The following is a 20,947-nucleotide window of genomic DNA, read 5'->3' as shown; positions in this document are numbered from 1 at the left end:
TTGTCAGGAATCCACCCGTGCCGAGAGCGTCCTTGTTGTGAAATCTTCCCTTCGACAGAAAATCCTACTGCTGCTGCTTTGATGAATGATGTTTTGCATTTCTTTCCGCTCTGCTGGGCTGTATTATCCCCTCCGAAGGTGGGAAGTGAAGTTCCCTGACGCTTCGCTGTCTCCTTTATACGTGCTGCAGTAATAACCCATCCCACGTGTTTCGTGGGCATTTATTTCTTATTAATGTTTATCAACCAGTGTAAAATCACAGTTCACATCCCTCCCCTGCCATGGGCTGTCAAGGCCAGGCACAGATGAAATGCCAGGGCTGACAGCCTGCTCCCTGGGGTGCAGGGGCACTGGGACCAGTTGGAAAGCCCCAGGGCTTTACTGGTACAGCACATTTGGTGACCTTACCAAAAATCATATGGCCAAAACAGTTTTGGGAGCAGAAGATCCTTTGAAGGCCAGAGGAGGAGGAACACAGACGTCTGTTTGGCTGTCCCCCTCCTTTTTTTCCTTTTTTTTTTCTCCTTAGTAGTTGTTTATCACCATTTCCCCAGGAAATGATGGCACTCGGCATCCCGGATTAGCAGAGGTTTTAAAGGGAGTTTTCCAACAGAATATAATTAGGATGAAAAGATGGAGAGCCTTAAAAATCAGAGGTGACTGGGCTGTTGACTTTATTTATTTATTTTTGCTTTTTTTGAACTTTTTGTTGTTGTTGTTGTTGAAAATATCCCTTGTCCTTCACTATTTACACCCAGCTCACGTGCAGGCTCTTTGCTTCCAGTGCCCAAATTACCAGCTGTGACCGATGTCCTCTCCTGAGGTCTCCTGCAGGTACGGTGCCCAACTTGTCTTGATAAGGACCAGGGGATGTTGCCTCAGCTGGCACAGCTCTGCTCCTGCCCTGCTTTGGCTGGGGCGCTGTGGAAGGGCCCTGAGCTTGCCAGGACAACGAAGGAAAAACAAGCATTTTGTTCCCCATTTGCTTAAGATCTACGTGGGTTGGACTGAGGAAATATTGATTTTCCACCTCCCTTCGTACCAGAACGCTGCGACTGTTGAAACAATTGCTCAGCCGAAACTATTGGATTACCTCTCGCTAAAGCGTTATTAGATTTGGGTTGCTGTGTTGTCAAAGCTCAGAAGATAACAGCTTGTTCTAGCTTTTTGTCTCTAGACAGCATAGCGTGAAGGAAGCTGCTGTCTCTGCCTTCTGAGAGCTGGAAGTGCCACCGCTTACCTGGAGTGGGTATTTTCCAGCTGCTATTTTCCATCACAAAGGTTGGGGAGCCCCGTACCACTCCTACCTGGAAAAGAAAAAAATGGTGAAACTTTTCCAGCAGTTTTGTTCACTTTCCTGCATTCTGAAATGCAGCATTTAAAGTTTTTCTTTTTTGCTGCATGGTTTGCTTTCTGAGGCATGGCTGGTCCTTCTCCTTTACAGTAACAACTCAATTTCAAGTGACCGTACTGTGCATATCCACGGGATGCTGCTCAGGTGTTGTGAGGGAAGGCACAGACTTCAATAAGGAGGAGGAAGAAGGATTGTCCAGGGTCAAGGCATGCACAGAAGCCAGCTCTTCGCTAAACGTGGCCAAGGTTTGCAGACGGGTGTGGGTGCTTGCAGTGGAGTAGCTGGGTCTTCCAGAGGCTGTAAAACACATTTTTTTTTGCTCTGAGCAATCTCTCAGCAAGGTGTGGTGACCCGTGGGGCACCTTACACCCCCAAATTAGCAGCCCAGCCCTTGCCTGAAGCCTACTCATTCAGCAGAGTAGGCTTGTGGTATGCATCAAGCTGCGAATTATGTGGCAGCGTTAATTACAAAATCATTTGCTAACCTTCAGTTTCACAAAAATACAACGAAAAGTAAGTTTACCAGCACTTAAATGACTGCTCCCATTGAGCTGCAGAGGTTTAGAGAATTAAGGGAAGAGCAGCCAGCACCTGGGACTTCCAGCCTGGTGTGCTGTGCCCCTGGAGGCTGCTGATGTAAAACCAGCGACTGGCGTTGTTTTTCTGCTGGATCAAGACCTGTGAAATCAGGAAGCCAGCCTTTGACTTAATAGACCATAAAAGGATGAAAACTGTGCTTTGAAACCCCTTCAAAATGGGTGTGCTAGGAACTATAGATTTTTGTCTGCCGTGGATGTCGGTGAGACAGCTGTCAGAGCAAGCTGAAAGGGAAATGGAACGGAAGAAAGCTTTCAGCTGTGGAGAAACTCAATCGTTGTGCTTTCCAGTGAGAACCAGAGAGCTGAATTCCTTGATTTCCTTTCAAGAACCAGTACCGAGTTTTCAGAGGGATAAAGCTTTTTCTTTCCTTTTTTTTTTTTTGGTCACTTAGTGACACCTTGAATTCAAAGGAAGTGTCTGACCCGTTCTTTTTCTCCTCCTGCTGAAGTAACCAGAAGGAATCCAGTCCAGGCTGTGCACACCTTGTGTGCATCCCCATATGTCGAATACATGAGAAGATTTGGGGAAATGGTTATGTAGCGGTTGAGCAGAGAGATGGGAAGAGAGGAATCCTGAAAGGAGTGTCTCTTAAAATGTCTCTTGACATTGACCCAACCCATCAAATCGCACGGTGTTGCTCTCATGGATGGTTATCACCTCCTGCAGGCATCAAGTCTTACGACATCTGAAGCACCTTGAATTTTAACATGAAATTGGTATCTATGTTTAACTCACCAGGTACATTCCTCTCTCAACTTCCAAACTGTGGAGGAGAGGAAAATGCTGAGATTTCCCTGTCTCCAGGTTGCCAGTTTAATGAAGAGCTTACAAAGAGTTTTTTTTATTATACATGAGAGCTTTATCCATTTTGGCTAACTCCAGCAATGACCTGCGACTTCTCTTCGGCATTTCTTTAACAGATAGAACAAGCCTTGTTGGAAGGGACCTCTGGAGGTTGGCACAACGTGCCCACGGTAAGCCTGTGCTGTTCTTGATCATCTTCTCGCCCTTCATGCCCATGGGAAGGGCTCCCAGGAGGATTCTCTCCATCCATCCCTCTTCAAGCTGGTGCTGGCATCCCTCGCCGGCTGCCTTGCCCTCCTCTTCAGCCCTACAGATGCTCTCGAGTGAGCTTCTGTTGTCGAAGTTAATGCTTGGAAACTTACTGATAACCTTGGCTTCTTCTTGACTTGGCCGCTCGCAGGCTTTCATTGCCTTCGCTAAGAAAGCCTTTACAATTGCTTAGAGACACTTGAGGTTGTTAGCGTTTAAATAAAGGGATTAATTTCGGGCATCCCGCCGCTAAACTCGTTCCTTCTAATTTTGAGAAAGTCTGTTTTCCTTCTGAGGTGCAAAGAGGCTCTGCAAAACCAGTTAACTGGTATCAGCTCAATGGACTGGAACTCCTCCTGAGGAGCTGCTGGGCTCCTCTGCATCGATTTACACTTGCTGGGTGATGGAAACAATTACCTTGGCTCCGTGAAGAATAAATAGAGAGGGGTCTTGGCCATGAATACAGGAAGGTGCGCCAGGAGTGCCTGCCCCTTAAACCCACTACTGCTGATGATTTTATCAATGATTCTGGGTATTTTAACCTTTCCATGCCTTGATTTCCCCGCCTGGAAATTGTTTGCGTCTTCCTTTTGGGGTTTTTGATGACTGCTTAGCTATAACGTACAAAATGCTGTCAAGGTAGGGTGCCAAGTGAATGCAAACCATTTTATTTTTAGCGCCTTTTGAAATCTTGGACTTTTTGTTCTCCCTTTTATCTGTCTCTCTCTTTAATCACGCAAAATGGAAATCAACCCAATCACAGCTGCTGCTGGAAAAGAATCATTAGGCCCATCCAGCTGGCTCTCTCAGGGCCAGCGTGGGATTGTTCCCTCCGCTGCCTTTCAGAAATACTTTATCTTACTTAGTCTTGTGTGTGTTTGTGGAGTGATGAGGGTCTTTCGCTCCTGACAGCCCTCTTCATTGATCCGAATGGGGAGGGCTTTTTTTACGTGCCTGTAAGCAAATGGACATCAGGCACCACCCAAAGGGACCTGGGTTGGTTTTGGAGTCCCCCAGCAGCCATTCCAGCAGGTCCTGCTGCAAGTTTTGTCTTCGGCTGGGTCGTCTCCCTTGGTGGCGTCACTTCCTGAGGATGTGAACGTAGAATCAGAATCATTAAGGTTGGAAAAGCCCTCCAAGATCACCTGGTCCATCCATCCCCTACCACCAATGTCACCACCAAACCCTGTCCCCAAGCACCACGTCCAACCTCTCCTTGAACACCCCCAGGGACGGTGACTCCACCACCTCCCTGGGCAACCCGTCCCAACACCTGACTGCTCTTTCTGAGCAGAAATGTCTCCTCGTTTCCAACCTGAACCTCCCCTGGCACAACTTGAGGCCATTCCCTCTGGTCCTATCACTGGTTACCTGTGAGAAGAGGCCAACCCCAGCTCCCCACCCCTTCCTTTCAGGCAGTTGCAGAGATCAATAAGCTCTGCCCTGAGCCTCCTCTTCTCCAGACCAAACACCCCCAGCTCCCTCATCTGCTCCTCACAGGACTTGTGCTCCAGGCCCTTCTCCAGCTCCATAGCCCTGCTCTGGGCACACTCCAGGGCCTTGATGTCCTTCTTCTTGTGTCCTTCTTGTAGTCCTTGAGTACTGAACCCAGTACTCGAGGTGCGGCCTCACCAGAGCAGAGCACAGGGGGACGATCACCTCCCTGGCCCTGCTGGCCCCACTATTCCTGACACAAGCCAGGATGCCATCGGCCTTCTTGGCCACCTGGGCACCTCATGTTCAGGAGAGTATCAACCAACACCCCCAGATCCTTTCCTTCTGCACAGCTTTCCAGCCACTCTCCCCAGATAAGACGTGGAAGTCGCCTGAGGTAGAGACAAGCCCGTGGAGAAGGCCTCCTGCTTGAAGCCTGGACAAACGTCCTGTCAGCGGCCATGCTGCAGCTTTTGGTGCCTTCTGAGGCAATTCACTTGCTTCAGCGCCTTGCAGGAAGATGGCATTTCCTCAGCTTTATGTAGGCTTTTTCATAAACATTTTGGGCCAGCTCTTATCTCTAGATGAATTTGTGCTTGTGGGTGCTGTGCAGAGCCATGAGGTGCTCCGGTTTCTCAGCTATGAACGTTCAAAGGGGAAATGGGGGGCAGAGACAAAGCCTGTGCCACCGCTGATCCTGGTCGGAGAGCTTGGAAAGCCCGAGCAGAAAACATTGTGGGTGTGATTCGGCAGCACGTTATCTTTTTCCTCTCAGCAAAGACCCGAGTCTAATTTCAGAGGTCAGAACATGCTCTCACCTGGGCTTTCCAGGGCTTTTATACAGCATTTGTAGAGGCCATTACATAAAATTAGCTTGCTGCTTGGGGAAAGCTGATATTAGCGCTGTATTAGGACTCCTTTCAGAGCTTTTGATGATCATTTACTTGATGGGCTCCTATTCAGGCTCATAGGGACAAGGCAGAAAATGGAAGACAAATAGCATCTGATGCCGCTTCCCGACTGAGATGAAAATTGGGTGGGCTTTTTGGCAAAATCCCAGGTCTCCCGGGGTATTTTTTTGGTGATTTGGGGTATTTTTATGTGTTGTTTTTTCATCGTTGTTTGTTTTTTAACATGGATTGCTAATGACACCGTCCTAGACAGGTCACTGGACTGCCTGTAGAGCTGGACTTCATTTTCTTTGCCCAGTCTTTTGGATGGTCCAGACGTGCTGGGAGCATCGGGAAGCAGAGCATGTGATCCCAAAGCAGGCTTAAACTGTAACATGCATCCAGATCTGCTAAGCAACAGCATTGACACGTTTAAATAAATCTGCTGTTGAGTAATATAGAGTGACATATTGAGAGCAATTAAAAAAAAAAAAAAAAGAAACGGCCCAAATTTGGGAAATGACTGGAATGGAAACACAGCGGAGATGTTACAGAGGACTTCAGATAAAGGAGAGGGAGGGCCAGTCCACAAAAGCAGTGTGCTGGAGAAGCAGGATATCCATCACGAAGGACGAGACAATAGCGGAGGAGCAGATTTATGCTGGAATTGTCTCTTGGCAGTAGGAGCCTTGTCGTTGTACTTCCCTGCCAGCGCTGGTGGTCGCAGGGATTGAAGAGATTTTCCTGCCTGCTTCAGAGAGGAGCAAGTGGTGGGATGTTGCCCCTCTTAGAGCAGGTAAGGTGGCAGTTCCTCTTCCTTTTTTTTTTTTTGTTTTTAACAGCTCAGACTTCATACAGCTGAGAATGTACATGATGGATTGCTCCAAAAATGTATTATTGGTGAGAGGCTTTGTTCTTCAGGGGCTCACACAACTTCTGTTTTGTAGTGATAAGGGAAAAATGGTTGTGACTAGGCTGTTCTGTGGTTCAGATCTGAGTATTTTGCACCAAAGCAGCTGGAAATGGGCACTCAGGAGTAAGGGGATGAAGTGGGTAGATCAGTTTGGTCTACTATAGTTTGTCTGTAGTAGACCTATAGTAGTACTACAGTTTGGTCTATAGCTTGACCTGTAGTAGTCCTATAGTTGGGTCTACTACAACCATCCTTGAGCTTTTTTGTTATTTTTATGGGATTCTCCACAGTGGTCAACATGAGTTGTGAATTTTGTGGCTGTCTGAATGGCTTCGTTCCAAGCTGATGCCCTGTGTCTGTCTGCATGGCACGGCCACGGTGAAGTTGGGGGCTGTGTTGCTGAGCCCTTCAAAGTGTTTGCTCACAGGCAGCTTTCCCAGGCGCCGGGAACGTCTCCTTTTCTTGGCTGGTTATCAGGTATTTGCTGTGGACATGAGCAGCTTTTGGCCAGTGGATGACAATAGTTAACTTGCACGCTAGCCAACATATTAAGCTGTTAAGCATTAAAGGGAGGAAACCGTGCTGTCCTTTGCTATATTTTTGAGATCAACTGCTATTTGTGGCTCCCAGGGAGGGAATATTGAGGCTGCACAGCGTGAGAGATGCTGGCCCTGCTCTCCTATCCAGAATGACTGATGGAAATGGCCAGAAGAGACATTTATCCTCGTGTATTAGGACCTCTCAGCAGCTATTCTACAAGTGGTTTCTGAAGGTGGTGTGAGTTACAAGTGGCCTAATCTTTGGGATGATGGCTGGGAGGCAGCATCTCATATTGGAAGCAATTGCTTCCTCTACGAGAGCTTGGCTGGCAGCATCCCACTGCCCATTTTGGGGATGCTCTGAGGATGCTTGGCCCCGCTTACCCAGCAAAAGCAGCTGCTGCGCGTTGCAGATCACTGCCTGGAGTGTTTTTAAGCCTGGGGCATCCCAGCCAAAGCAAGTTCAGCCTTCCCAGATGTACCCTCGCTGGTAGCATTTGGATTCGCTTCACCTTCTGCTGTGGCTGGGATTACTTGGGCAATCCCCAAAGTGCAGAGCTATCAGCCACGATGTCCATGCCACATTTTTGAACACATAACTTGAACCCATCAGCTGTTTTCACTCAGAATGAGAGGGATACAGCTCACCAAGGCATTAACTCCATGCAAATGCCCTAGAAATAGAAGTGAGGCTCTTTACCGGGTTTTGGAGAACCCCGTGAAAGCCTGAAGACATCAGACAGTGAATATCGGGGCTTCATTTGTGCTGGTGTTCCCTGCAGTGCTTTTTGGGGGTACACTGAGAGAGCAGATCGTATTTTTTGCCTTTTATCAGGGTTTGGTAAAAGTGCCAGACTAAATGAATCACCAGTCCAGCTGTTTCTCCAGCTAGCTAACGGGACACTGTTAGGTCTGGGAGAGCAGTTGGGAAGTGCCTTCGGACCAGGCTCTGTTCTTGATGGGTTTTGGGTTTCAAAGGGAGAGGATTTTAAAAAAATATATAAAACAAAAAAAACTAAAACAGCTCACCCAAGGAGTTAGGCTTTGATGCCTCGGCCTGCAAGGCAGCGTTGAAGCTGAAAGCTCTCTTAGTGGGTTTCAACTTACCCAGCCTAAATCCTTCCCTTAGGATTGCTCCTGTTGGAAGCACAGGATAAAGTTTTCCCCTTTATTTCTCCCTTTTGCATTTTTTTTGGTGGTGCGAGCAGGCACGACAGCAGCAAAGCACCTCAGAGGCTGAAGCTTTTGCCACGGTGAGGAGGTGGAGGTGTGGGGAGGGGAAGGCAGGAGAGCCCCAAATGGGGAAGGTGGGATGCAGGCAGCGGAGGAAAGGTGGCAAAGAAAAGTGATCTCGGCAGCTGCATTTTGTGCGGCTACTCCTGCATCCTGCAGCTGTTCATTAGAAATTCTGTTTATGCCACAGGGAGTTTTGGAGGCTCTGAAGCTGACACAGTTTTAATAGACAAAGACATTTTGAGTGCAGCACATCTGCTCTGGGATGCTGAGGAGCAGCCTTCATGCTGCAGAGCCATTGGGGGAAGCGTTTCATTATGCCTCTTTTATTTTAAGCTCTCCTCTCTTTCATCCTAAAAAGAAATTTTTGAGGTCAAAAGAAGTGCTGCGTCTGCTCACTAAGTTTGCAGCCGTTAACCAGCCCTGTCTTACTGCTCCTAATATCCCGAGTTCCTAATAACTGCTCCTAATAACCCGAGTTCCCAGCCCCAAGAGTTTGCAGCATCGCCTTTTATTTGAAGGATCCCAAAGCATCCACAGAGGTGGTTGACTGGAAGAGTCCAAATAACAAGGAACAATATGCAAGCTGCGTTGATGTTTTATAAAACCAGGGAGTTTTGCTATTAGGGGTTCTATTTTTTGTCCCCAAACCCCCAAACCTGTAAGTTTCAGCTATTAAGAAATGCCCACAGGGAGATGGCCTTTCTGGAGGACGCTGCTCCAGATCTCAGCCTTCCTTTGGTCGCCTGATCCCTGCTACAGATCTGCAGTTATTAAAAACGTGGCGAGTTGGTTATATTTAATTTAACAATTTATTTCTAGGCAGCCTCCATCTCACCCTGAGCTTAACTTTCACGACCTGTGCCTTACCGAACCCCATCTAATCTTGTTCCGTGATTGAGTCTCGCTTGTGCAGGTGAAAAGTTAATTCCTTCCTTCGCCTCCAGCCACGGCCAAGCTCCTTCGATCCTCCTTCCACCGACATCCCTCTTAAGCCTTCATTAAGCAGAACAACGTGAGTTTGCCCTTCACAACCTGTTATTGCTGCCGACGTCCCCGGTGTTCTCCACGTGCCTTTTTGCCGACCCCATAGGACGGCAATCCCTGTGCTGAGCCCACAGCAGCGTTTGTGGGCTCCCATCCTGCCTCTTTTGGGAATGGGGCGCCCTCAGTCTTCTGGATTTTGGGGCTGCTTGGGTTTCTTTATGGTGCCTCATGAGCGAAGCTGGACACCTCCGACAACTCAGCACCCAGAGTGTGTGAAATCAGCCGGCATTTCAAATCCACGCCACAGCCTTGCTTTGTCGAAATCGAATTATCGTGCAGTCTGCTGGTGCTTATCTTCTATCAGACACCCTTCTGCTGGTTAATAACTTCATTACGCGCGCCCACAAGCTGCCGGCACCACGGTTTGTTCTCCCTGTTTGTTTTTAACTGCCGGGGTTGGCCACTTCCACATCCGCACATCCCAACCTCTGCCATGCAAGCGTCTTGCCCAGATTTCCTTCGCTGGACTGCAAGGGTCTGTCTGCTGGGCTGGCCTCTTGAGGCTTCAGTCACCCAGCCAGGTTCTGGCAGTAATTTCCTTCCCTTCCCTTCCCTTCCCTTCCCTTCCCTTCCCTTCCCTTCCCTTCCCTTCCCTTCCCTTCCCTTCCCTACCCTTCCCTTCCCTTCCCTTCCCTTCCCTTCCCTTCCCTTCCCTTCCCTTCCCTTCCCTTCCCGAGTGTCTGGTCTCAAGAAAGGGGCTTTTCCCCTCGGGGACCCTCTCTGAACCTTCTCCAAGTGCTCGGAGTGCTGGCAGCGGTTGTGTTTGCACATCTGACTTTGGAGTTCACTTTGTGCCGAACTGTGTCGGGCAGGAATCCGCCCTATCCATATAAATGTGGGTGATTAGGTTCCGGCAGGTAATTTAGTTATTTGGCGTGATCTTTTGGGCTGTCTGAGGCCGAGCAGCCTCCGCTTTACCCGCTGATGGTGCCCAAAAAGTGCTAGGAGGCTGTCAGTGCTGATGAGCCCATCGCAGCCTTTCCAGAGGGGAGGAGAAAAGCTGCCGTGGGATGCACCCAGCAGCACAGACAAAAACAGGGAGGTGAGGGGAGGTTCAAGGAGCTGCTACAAGGAGGGAAGGGCCTGCTGAAGTCCACAAGAGGCTGCCTGTCCATTTCGGTGCTCTTTAGAGACCCCTCGGCAGGGATGCTGTCTCCAGAACTGGCTTCTTCCCTGCGTCTGGGAACTGGGCAGCCTTTCCAGAAACCCCTTGGGGACAGGATGTTTCCCCTGCGTGAGATAATATTAAACGTTGTGTACGTTTCTGTGCTGTTCAGGCAATGCTAACATCTCCTTAGAAGTTCATCAGGACAAAGAAATTGTCCAATTTTGCTTAATTAAGACCCAAAGATCAGAGATGAGGAGCCTGAATTGTGCCGCGTGGTTCTTTGCTGGCAAGGAGGCGGTGAGGGTGCTCTTTTAGGGAGCTGAGAGAGGTTTGTGTTTTCACCCTGGGAAAAACAAGGTGCCCTAGCTATCTAGAGCTGGACACCACAAGAAATACCAAGCGCTTGAGCTGTCTCCCAGCAGCTCTTTGCTGCCTGGAGCTGACCTCTGCATGCTGCTCTCGGTGGAAAGCTCCTCTCCGTGCTTTTACCTCCAGACAGTTCCTGTTCATTAATTGCTTCAAGATACTCAAAAACAGTCCTCCCCGCCTCCCACACCTCATTTCTCCCTTTCAGTGGGGAACAAGGGATTGACCACACACGATGGAGCAAGGCACCTGCTCCTCGTTTTGCTTCCCGAGTACCAAAAAATCTCCCAGCGCTTTATAAACGGAGACAGGGTGAGCGGTACAACATCAGAGGCTGTTCGTGTTTACCAATTCCTTGTAAAGCTCCACGATCCCTTGCTTGCTCGGAGATTTGGGGGGTGAGGAACTTCATGTCCAGGTTGTTTTTGTCCAGAATTCGGGATGTAAAAGGATTCGCTTGTAAGCTGTGCGTTTCTTCGTGCTTCTGGACGAATAAATAAAACAATACCCAGCTTTATTGCCAGAAAACAGCGCTGAATAATAAATTGGGAAACTAAAAGGCCTGGATGTAAAGGAGATCTCACAATGCATTATGCAGAAAGCAGGAAGGTGCTGGAGAGGGAAACCACAGGCAGAAGGCAGATGGAGAGGGCAAAGCAGGCGGGTACCTGGAAACACTCAGGGAAAAGATTTCTTTCTTTATGGGGTTTTGCCTGCTGGGGTCCATCAGCTGCTGATGCTTCTTGGGGATTTTCTGGCACTATAACTTCAAAGAGGGGTCTCCTGTGCCGTCAGGGCAGGACGAAGCCTGCCCGGAGAGAAGGAAAAAGTACAGGAATGGTGTCAACATGCACGATACTTTCCCCTAATATCCGTCAGCCTCGGATTTTTTCAGTGCAGGTGATTTCCTAGCAGGAGGGAGGACACCAAGGGGCTATCCCAGAGCGTGTTTGCCCAGGGCTGCTTCACCCTGTGGGCGGGAGGCGGGTTTGGCTCCACCTGCTAAATGTTTCTTGGCTGGGATAAAAGCTTTATAAAGCAGAGGATGCAGTTTATCCCCCGAATTTACAGCTTACAAGACCTTTTTCTGGTTGCGTGTGGAGCAGCGCTGATCTTCGCCTAGGAGAATTTCTCAGTACCTGCGAGCTCTCGGGGTGGTACAAATCCCCCGTGCTGCTTCCTGAGGCACGTGAAGCATTTCAGAGTGAGCTCTCCATCTGCTGCCTGGAAAGACCTCCTCTCAAACACACACCTAATAGATTTATTCTCCTTGTTCAATCGCAGGAAAATCCTCTAAAGGCTCCCATTCCCAAAATGATTGGAGATTTGGGGGGTAATCCTGTTCTTTAAGGGAATTAGGAGGCAGAAAGTTACCGTTTGAAGGTTTGTTTTGTGTGCTTTTCTTTTCCCTTTCACCAGAAACACTGTTCCTCGTCGTCAAAAAAAGAGAAGGGGGAGGAACATGTTCTTCGTTTCGCAAAAAGATAAAGGGCTTACACTTCCTGCTTTAACAAAAATAAGTGATTTCTATTTGATTTCTTTTCTAGTGCTGGTGACAAAGAAACGTGGCAGTGGAAACCGTCTCTTCAAGGCTGGACAGAGAAAGCAAGGACACCACTAGCACGCGCTCCCTGACCTCGCAGATCACCAGGAAGGAGCCTGCATGGCAGAGGTGGGTACAGTGCCTCATCCTCTCAAACAGTTTCCGGGCTCTATTCACAAATATGCTGAAAAGGGGACAATATTTCATTAATTTTAAAGGGAAATGGACAAAAGGAGGTGCAGGCAGGGAGAGGTAAGTGCGCTCAGGTGTTTGCAGAGGGACTTTGGTTACTGAATATTCTGGCACCCCCACCTTAGACCAGCCTGGCTCTTTCCACTAGAAATTCAAAAAGCGTGAGAGCCCCAAATATTCCCATAACATCCCTGGCACCCCCTGAGGAGGTGAGGAAAGCTGGGAAAACATCCCTGGGTTTGAAGCAGGATGTGACAGCGTGCACCAACAGCGATGCCATCCCGCAGCCCCGTGCCCGGGGAGAAGGAGCCGCGGCGTGCAAACGAGGCGTGCCAAAGAAGTCGGTCAGCTCGGTGTTTTGGGAAGAGGCTGGGGTAATTACCGACTTTCTGATTTCCCAGGAGCCCTCCTCGCCTCTTTTTGTGTGCGTGTAATTAGGTCTGGCAGGCAGCGACGCTGCGTTGTGTCACCAGGAGTTTCTCGGCGAGGGGCTCGATCGTTTAAAGGACAAAACGGTGCTTGGGAGGGGGAGGAATGGGTCAGCTGCAGAGCCCAGAAACTAATACATTCCTCCTCCTCCTCCCGAACTTATTTTGGGGAAGTGTGGAAATCAGCAGCCTTTTTCACTGGGGCTGCTTAAATAAAATGCTGAAGTCTCTCTTGGTAAGACCACAGATTGGGTTTTCATTTTAAGTCCTAATAACCGTGTGTTACGACCTCCAGCTCTATCTACTTGATAGGAATAAAGTCTTAGACACTCTTTTCAGACTCTCCTTCGTTACTAAAGTGCTTTCTTTATCACCAGCACATATTTCATGCTGACAGTCAATACTTTTAACTGATCCCAAGCCACGCATGTTGCATTTCAAATCCCTCCCCAGCCTCCTCTAGTGTCTTCTGTGTGGTCTTCTCCCAGCCAGCAGCAGAGTTCATTTGTCAGCTTCAGGTTTCTGAGCATATGGATTATTTTTTTTTAAATTCACAGCCCACGTTTTTAGGTCAGGAGGATAAAGTTTGTTCTGTGTCAGCTGAAGTAGAGGGACCAGAGGAGCCACTGGAAGGATTAGATGGCAGAACAGCTGCAGAGGATCGTGTGTGGGGTGACGGCCTGGATTTAGCTTTCCAGGGATGCCATTTGCCATTTCAGGGAGTCCCCTTTGCCACTTCGTCGCTGTTTGGGGCTCATAAATGGGCAGAGCTGCTAAAAAGGAGCAAGATTTAGATGCAGGCTAAACTGATAACCTTTGGGACTGTGTTTGCTTCCTGGGGGGGCTGCAGCTTTCTCTGGCCAGTCGGAAAGGAGCACATGCACACCCCTCCTCTGTCTTTTTGCTCACATTTATGTTCCCTTATTTCCGTCGTGTCTCAGAGCCTTGCATGCAATCCACGGCACCCCCTAAGAAGAGAACAGCAGAGCTGTTTTTCCCGTGTGTGCCTTGAAGTCGAGCTGTTTTCCGATTCGCTGCCATTCCAGTGAGCATGTGCTTTGGCATTTCCCTCAGGAGAAGTGTGAACAGAGCGGCTCTCATCTCCTGGCCAGCTGTTTGCAGAAAACGGGTAGCACTTCCAGGATCTTCGCAGCCCCTTTGAGACAGCGCTGAAATTGCAGGGACCGACCGGTGCGCACGGACGGTGACAGCACGAGCTTCATTTCCTGGAGAGAGCTTAAAAAAAAATAAATAACACAGACCTTAAAAACTTCTTCTTGCCTTCAGTCAGCCGGCTGCTTTGTATACTGGTGCGTGCTAAAAATCCTGCTGTTGCAGAGCAGTGGTCCCAGCGGCGCGATGCGAGTGTGCTGTTCCTGCCAGGGCTCCCTGTGCCTGAGTGACAGCCCCGTGCAGCAGAGCTGGGGATTTACATTCATCACCAGCCTCTCGCAGCCCCAGCAAATGGAGGTTGGTGTACAGAGAGCAGCATTAAAATGTTCTGCCAGGAGAGCCGAAGCCTCCCCCATCTGCCTGCACCGACGACGCTGCCAAGATCGGAGAAAGCTGATTTCGTTTTGTTTTTTTTTTTTCCTGACTTTTCAGCCCTTTTTATCCGCCCGGCTTTCTGAGATTTACACCAGTGGCGTTTGCCAGACAATGCTATGAATTTAAAAGCTGCTTTCGTTTTTAATTGCAGTGCAGCTCCCAACTGGGGGTCGTGTTGGGGGGCCGAAGGGGAAATTCTCCTTCAATCATGCGGCGTTACGCTACCAACAGCAGAGAGCCCTGTAACAAAACGGGCCTAGGAATTCTGTGTTTTTAGTCCACTTCTTTCCCTTTAGTTACATTTTTTTTCCTGGTTGGAGTCAAATCTTCAGTTTATTCCCCTGACACACTCGTGTACTGAAGGGAAAATTATCCGTGACTTACCTCTGCTCCTCTAAGGTGAACTCCTGGTTTGCTTTGGCTGGTTTTCAGAGCTCTGTTTTAGCTGCAGGTTGCCTCCTCACCTTCTTCCTGCTACTTCTCGGTGAGGAGATGAGGGGAGTACGAAATAGATGTAGTGCAAAGTGACTGTCACCATTGTAGGTGACTTTAATTAAAAATTGAAGCGGAAATGAATAAGCTTCTCGTGAGGCTGTGCAAGAACTGCCACTGTGCCCAATGCTGTACTCATCAGCCGGGGTATGAAAAATATCCCAGAAATGTGGCTAACTCGGATGCTACTGATAAAAAGGAGGGAGAGTTTCTAATGGCAACACAATCACCTGGCCAAGACTCTGCTGAATTGGCCACATCCTTGTGTTAGCCACTCTGTTAATTCAGTGCCACAGCAGTTTTCCAAGCGAAAAGGGCATATTTAAGCAAGCTGATGCCACTTGTGTGGCATGGTACCACGCAGATCCTAACTCCAGCATCTTTGCTTTGATGGACAGCATAGACAGGCTCCTTTTTTCCAGTTTTGACCCGAAGTTCTACCTCAGAAGCAGCGAGCCTGCAGAGGTGGTTGTAACCGCTGTGAGTACGTTCCCTTTAAACTTTCTGCGGCGATGAATCGAAATTTTCCAGCAGGAAATGAAAGCAAAACACTTCATCTAAAAATTCCTCATCAGCTCTAGTCACTCGAGCAGAACAATAGTGATTACGCTCAGTTATGCAGGACAAATTCCCAGTGCTGCCGTGTCCCCGGATCCCAACGTGCCATTAGGAGGCGGGCAGGCAGAGCAGGTGGATGTCAATATTCCCCTTTTGAACGTGAGGGGATGGGGACATGCAGATGCCAACCAGCTTCCCCAAAGTTTCACAGTAAGAAAGTGGCAGAAAAAGGAAACCAGGTTTAAGGGCTGGGATTTTCTGGGCTGGCCACTGAAACGTGCAGCCCTAATGAAAAGGAGGGTGCTCAGCGAGAGCCACGTGTCCACACCTCATGGATCCCATCACCTTCTCAGGTTTGCTGCTGTTAACCCTGGAGATGTTAAACATGTACAAAGGTTGCTATTTGGAAAGAGAGGAGAGTTGCTTTTAAAAACGAGCGTGGTCTTAGGTCACTACGGGGTCGTTTTGTTGGCACTGTCTGAATTTCTGCCTGTTCTCTTGCAGGAATGGCCGAGCATCACCCGTGCAGCAGCGATGAGAGCGCCTGACGTTCCTCCGAGTCCCTCCTGGCTCGGCCTCCGCGATGGCTGGTGCCTCTGCATATTCATCGGATGGTAATGCAGGATGTCGAGAGCAGCGGCGGAGTTTGGCTTGAGCCCCTTGTGTTCTTCCCCCGCTGGCTGAGACTTCCCAATCGCCATGACAACGCCGTGACACTTCCAGCAACTCGCCCGCAGACCGAGGGTGGGCCGGGGTGGGCGAGGAGGCCGGCGAGCAAGGCGACCGGGACCGAAACGACTGCGGGAGAGCCGTGGTGGCGACACGATGAAATTCCCATTCTATTGGCTCCTCGTTAAGCAGGCAGAGTAACCTTTTTTTTTTTTGCAGAGACTTGCTGTAAAAGCCCTTTTGGTTATGGCTACTGATCCGACGTGACTGGGCAGGCGGTGACTTGGGAACTCATGACTGGCTATACGATGTTGCGGAATGGGGGAGCGGGGAACGGAGGCCAGCCGTGGTTGTTGAGGTGGTCCAGTCGGATCCGGCTCACCTGGCTTAGCTTCACCCTCTTCATCATCCTCGTCTTCTTTCCCCTCATCGCCCACTACTACCTGACCACCATCGACGACGCGGACGATGCCGGCAAGCGCATCTTCGGCCCTCGGACCGGCAACGAGCTGTGCGAGGTGAAGCACGTGCAAGACCTGTGCCGCATCCGCGAGTCGGTCAGCGAGGAGCTGCTCCAGCTGGAGGCCAAGAGGCAGGAGCTCAACAGCGAGATCGCCAAGCTCAACTTGAAGATCGAGGCCTGCAAAAAGAGCATCGAGAACGCCAAGCAGGACCTGCTGCAGCTGAAGAATGTCATCAGCCAGACGGAGCATTCCTACAAAGAGCTGATGGCTCAGAACCAGCCGAAGCTCTCCTTGCCAATCCGGCTGCTGCCAGACAAAGACGACGTGACCTTCCCCCTGCCAAAATCCAACCGGAATTGCAGGCTGCACAATTGCTTTGACTACTCACGATGCCCGCTGACATCTGGCTTTCCAGTCTACGTCTACAACAGTGACGATTACCCTTTCGGTAGCTCCTTAGACCCTTTAATTAAGCAAGCCTTTGAGGCGACTGTCAGAACTAATGTTTATGTTACTGAAAATGCAAATATTGCTTGTGTGTATATAATTTTAGTGGGGGAAATGCAAGAGCCCGTGATGCCAAAACCTACTGAACTAGAGCAACAGTTGCACTCTTTGCCGTATTGGAGGACTGATGGACATAACCATCTCATCATCAATTTATCGAGGAAATCGGAAACTCAGAACTTTCTTTACAACATCAGCACGGGGCGTGCCATGATCGCCCAGTCCACCTTTTACGACGTGCAGTACCGACCAGGGTTTGACATCGTGGTATCACCCCTGGTCCACGCTATGTCTGAACCCAACTTCCTAGAAATCCCGCCCCAGGTGCCGGTCAAGCGTAAATACCTGTTTAGTTTCCAGGGGGAGAAGATTGAGTCTCTGCGATCCAGCTTGCAAGAGGTTCGCTCTTTCGAAGAGGAGATTGAAGGCAACGCCCCAGCTGACTACGACGATCGCATCATTACCACCCTGAAGGCCGTTCAGGACAGCAAGTTGGACTTTGTTTTGGTGGAGTTCACGTGCAAGAACCAGCCTAAGGCGAGTCTGCCCACTGAGTGGGCTCTGTGTGGAGAAAGGGACGACAGACTAGAGCTACTGAAGCTATCTACTTTTGCACTGATAATCACCCCGGGGGACACCCGCTTGGTGATCTCCGCTGGGTGTGCCATGAGACTGTTCGAGGCGCTGGAGGTCGGAGCCATCCCGGTGGTTCTCGGAGAGCAAGTTCAGCTCCCCTATAACGATGTGATCCGGTGGAACGAGGCAGCCTTAATCATACCAAAGCCACGTATCACAGAAGTGCACTTCCTTCTGAGAAGCATTTCTGACAACGATCTGCTCGCCATGAGGAGGCAGGGCCGCTTCTTGTGGGAGACCTACTTCTCCACCTCCGACAACGTTTTCAGCACAGTCTTAGCCATCATAAGGACTCGAATCCAAATCCCGGCTGCTCCTATCCGAGAAGAAACTGCGGTGGAGATCCCCCACCGCTCGGGCAAAGCTGCTGGCACAGACCCCAACATGGCAGACAACGGTGACCTGGACTTGGGGCCTGTGGAAACCGAACCACCCTATGCATCTCCCAAATATCTCCGCAATTTCACCCTCACCGCAATGGACATCTACAGGAATTGGAATTCCGCTCCAGGGCCTTTCCACCTCTTCCCCTATACCCCCTTCGACCCTGTTTTACCATCGGAAGCCAAGTTTTTAGGGTCCGGGACTGGATTTCGACCGATAGGTGGAGGAGCGGGTGGCTCTGGGAAGGAGTTCCAGGCTGCTTTGGGTGGCAACGTGCCCCGGGAGCAGTTCACGGTCGTGATGCTAACGTACGAGCGGGAGGAAGTGTTGATGAACTCCCTAGAAAGGCTCAATGGTCTCCCGTACTTAAATAAAGTGGTGGTAGTGTGGAACTCTCCCAAGCTTCCCTCCGAGGATCTCTTGTGGCCAGACATCGGCGTCCCGATCATGGTAAGAAAGATGTAGACCCCGTGGTCTCGTTTCACAGTGGGTTTTGTATATTAAAGTTGGCTGTAGCCGTTCTGAAGAGCGTCGGCTCGGCTTAGTCATCTGGGCCAGCATTCGTCTCGCATCCTTGCGGATGTCTGTACCTGATCTGGTTTCTTTATCGTGGAGAAAAACAGGGAGATGAAAGGTAATGACTCAGCTGACCCATTTTAGGTGCGCGCGTGAGGACTCCGTGGCTTGTCTTGTAGAAAGGCTCGTTTCTCTCCGTGACTTCAGAGGTGGGCGAGATGAATTGGGATCGTGAGAGCCAGCCTGCAGCCTTCAGCTCACGGGATGCAGGAGCTGATAGACAGAATGATCTGAATTGTAGACGTGCAGGGTCTTCGCAGTGCCGGGTATTTGGCAGTCTTGAAGCAATAATTGCGTGCGTGGAGCCCGCTATGAGTCTCAGGGCTTAAGGGTAAGAGATTTTAGGCCTGTTTATTGAAAATCTTTGCTCGAGCACTTCAAGTATCACACTGTGAGGACAGGTGGCACCTTATAAATATCTAAATAGTGGCTGCTGCTGCACCTTACCTGATAAATCTTTTACAAAAACAAGAGAGGGACGCACTGCAGCTGTGCTGTGCGCTCGATAAGGGCCTCCGAAGGCATTTATCATGTTGTATTACAAGGGAGGAGAGGAGAGAAAATGGGGGAAAGCATAAGCCAAGACCTATGTAACTGTGAGAGTTTCTGTCTTAGTGAGTTTGGGTCAGATTTGGGCTGATTTATTCCCAGCCAAACTGAAGAAATGACACCTTAAAAGACCAACGTGCCTTCTGGTGCCTGGCTACTCCCTTGCCTATTGGCAGCGTTGCTTTTAACGAGCTAATTCTCCCTTAATTAATATTTATTTCTTTGTTTTAGGACTTTCTCTGTAGTCTCCGCATGACTTTCTGCACCGGGCATTGTTAGTGATCAATATGAAATACAAATCTCCAGCTGCACTCGGAAAGAGAGCACAAGCAAAAAGGCAGCGCTGCGTTGTTTGAATCCGGTCATGTTTAGAGGACAAATGGAAGGATAATGCGTTACAAATTAGGGAAGGGAGAAATAAAAGAGGGAGATGGTATTTAAGTACGCAAACTGCATGTGCTTTATGTGACAGGACGCCGCCAAGCTTAATAGCAATGTGAGCTTTATGCTTCATGCAAGGAGATTCATTGATTTAATATTTCGTTTTATTATTATTGTGATGAATAAATCCTTCTGCTCACATTTAAAAACCCTTATGGTCCAGGGACAATGAGGAGAGAAAATTGCTTGGATAATTGCGAAATAATCTCTCACATTAGGCCCGTTGAATGCTTGAATTCTGTGAAAGTCTTCGCATTGTGTCTGCTTCAAAACCGTGCGCTCCTCCGGAGCTGGAGAGTTGGGGATGCTTCTCTTTGGAGTCGCTAATGGGTGTTATTTGTGCAAGGAAAATACGTTCCTGTTGATGGACGTTAATGCCTTTTTTCCTCTGCTCTCTTTTGTACGTCTATTGTGTTGGGGTCCCACTTGTTTTTTGGGGACTTTGACATGCACAAACCTTACACACGCACAGCTTTTCTACGTGCCATGCTTCAGAAGAGCCTCAGGCTCTCAGGATCCCCTACATGAGCCCTAACCCTTTGCAGCCTGCAGGCATCCATCTCACAACGTGCTCGTCCACCTCCAGACCTGCTGGTTAGATCATGCTGGGGTCTGTAAGTGTTCCTCAATACTCTGCCCCCTGTTTTGGCACAACAATGGTACAAAAACTTCCCTGGGCTTCCTCAAACGGTGACACGTCCTAAAAGCCACCGCTGCAGGGACCTGGGGAGCCGAGCAGAGACGCGGGGTGCTGCAGGCAGTGGGGAGAAACACAGCCCCTTCAGCTGCTGCTGGAAGCAACTCCAAAGCTGTGGGATTCATCTCCTTGCAGGGCAGAAGTGTCTTTTGATGGGGAATATCCAATTCTCTCAGATCTTCAAGCAGTGCTGTATCCTTGTGTAGCAAATGAGATCCGTAACGTCCCCGCAGCTGGCCAGCGTGCGCGCTGCTCGATGTGGCCCAAAGTCCCACCGAGGCGCTGCTGGAGCTGGTAAAAAAAACTTATTTTGTGCTTTTGGTGGGCAGCTTTCTGCTGGCAGGGTGCAAGGAGCAGAGTTGTGCTTCCTTCTTCAGCCTGGGCTGACCTTAGGTTGCTGATCAGGAGTTGGACAGGGCTACAGAATAAATTGGATTTTTAATTTTTTTTTATTTTGGTATAGATTTCTTGCGATGGCAGCGTTTAGTAGATAAACCAGCCAGGTTCCTGAGCTGCACAGGAGTCTGTGATAATATATTCTGGTCCTGTGCTGAGCTAGGTGCAGATCCAATGCGCTGTAAAGCTGTGTGTAGTCACTCAAGGTTTCCCTCAGAACAGATGTAGATGGATTGCCCTCGAGTTTGAAGTGCCTTTGTGCCGTGCAGGCTGTTCCCATCTCGCATTCAGGAGATAAAAAACAAGGATCCAAACGAGTATTCTTGTTTG

The 20,947-nt window shown here is 49.4% G+C and overlaps 1 protein-coding gene across 4 annotated transcripts in view; it reads left to right on the top strand.

Moving 5' to 3' along the window:
• Positions 1–20,947, top strand: part of EXTL3 (exostosin like glycosyltransferase 3) — a 107,483-nt gene that overhangs the window by 70,262 nt on the left and 16,274 nt on the right. For 3 of the 4 annotated variants that reach the window (XM_084284727.1, XM_084284726.1, XM_084284725.1), the window contains exons 4-5: positions 12,085–12,209; positions 15,803–18,408. In XM_084284727.1, coding sequence (XP_084140853.1) covers positions 16,261–18,408 — 2,148 coding nt within the window. In that variant the 5' untranslated portion in view covers positions 12,085–12,209; positions 15,803–16,260. The remainder of the gene's footprint in view (positions 1–12,084; positions 12,210–15,802; positions 18,409–20,947) is intronic. The other variant, XM_084284728.1, reaches the window with a different exon arrangement.

This window comes from Netta rufina, assembly GCF_964035555.1.
Source record: "Netta rufina genome assembly, chromosome: 3".
Classification (NCBI taxonomy): Eukaryota; Metazoa; Chordata; class Aves; order Anseriformes; family Anatidae; genus Netta; species Netta rufina.
Note: the sequence above shows the minus strand (reverse complement) of the source record. Positions and strands in the feature narration are given on the sequence as shown.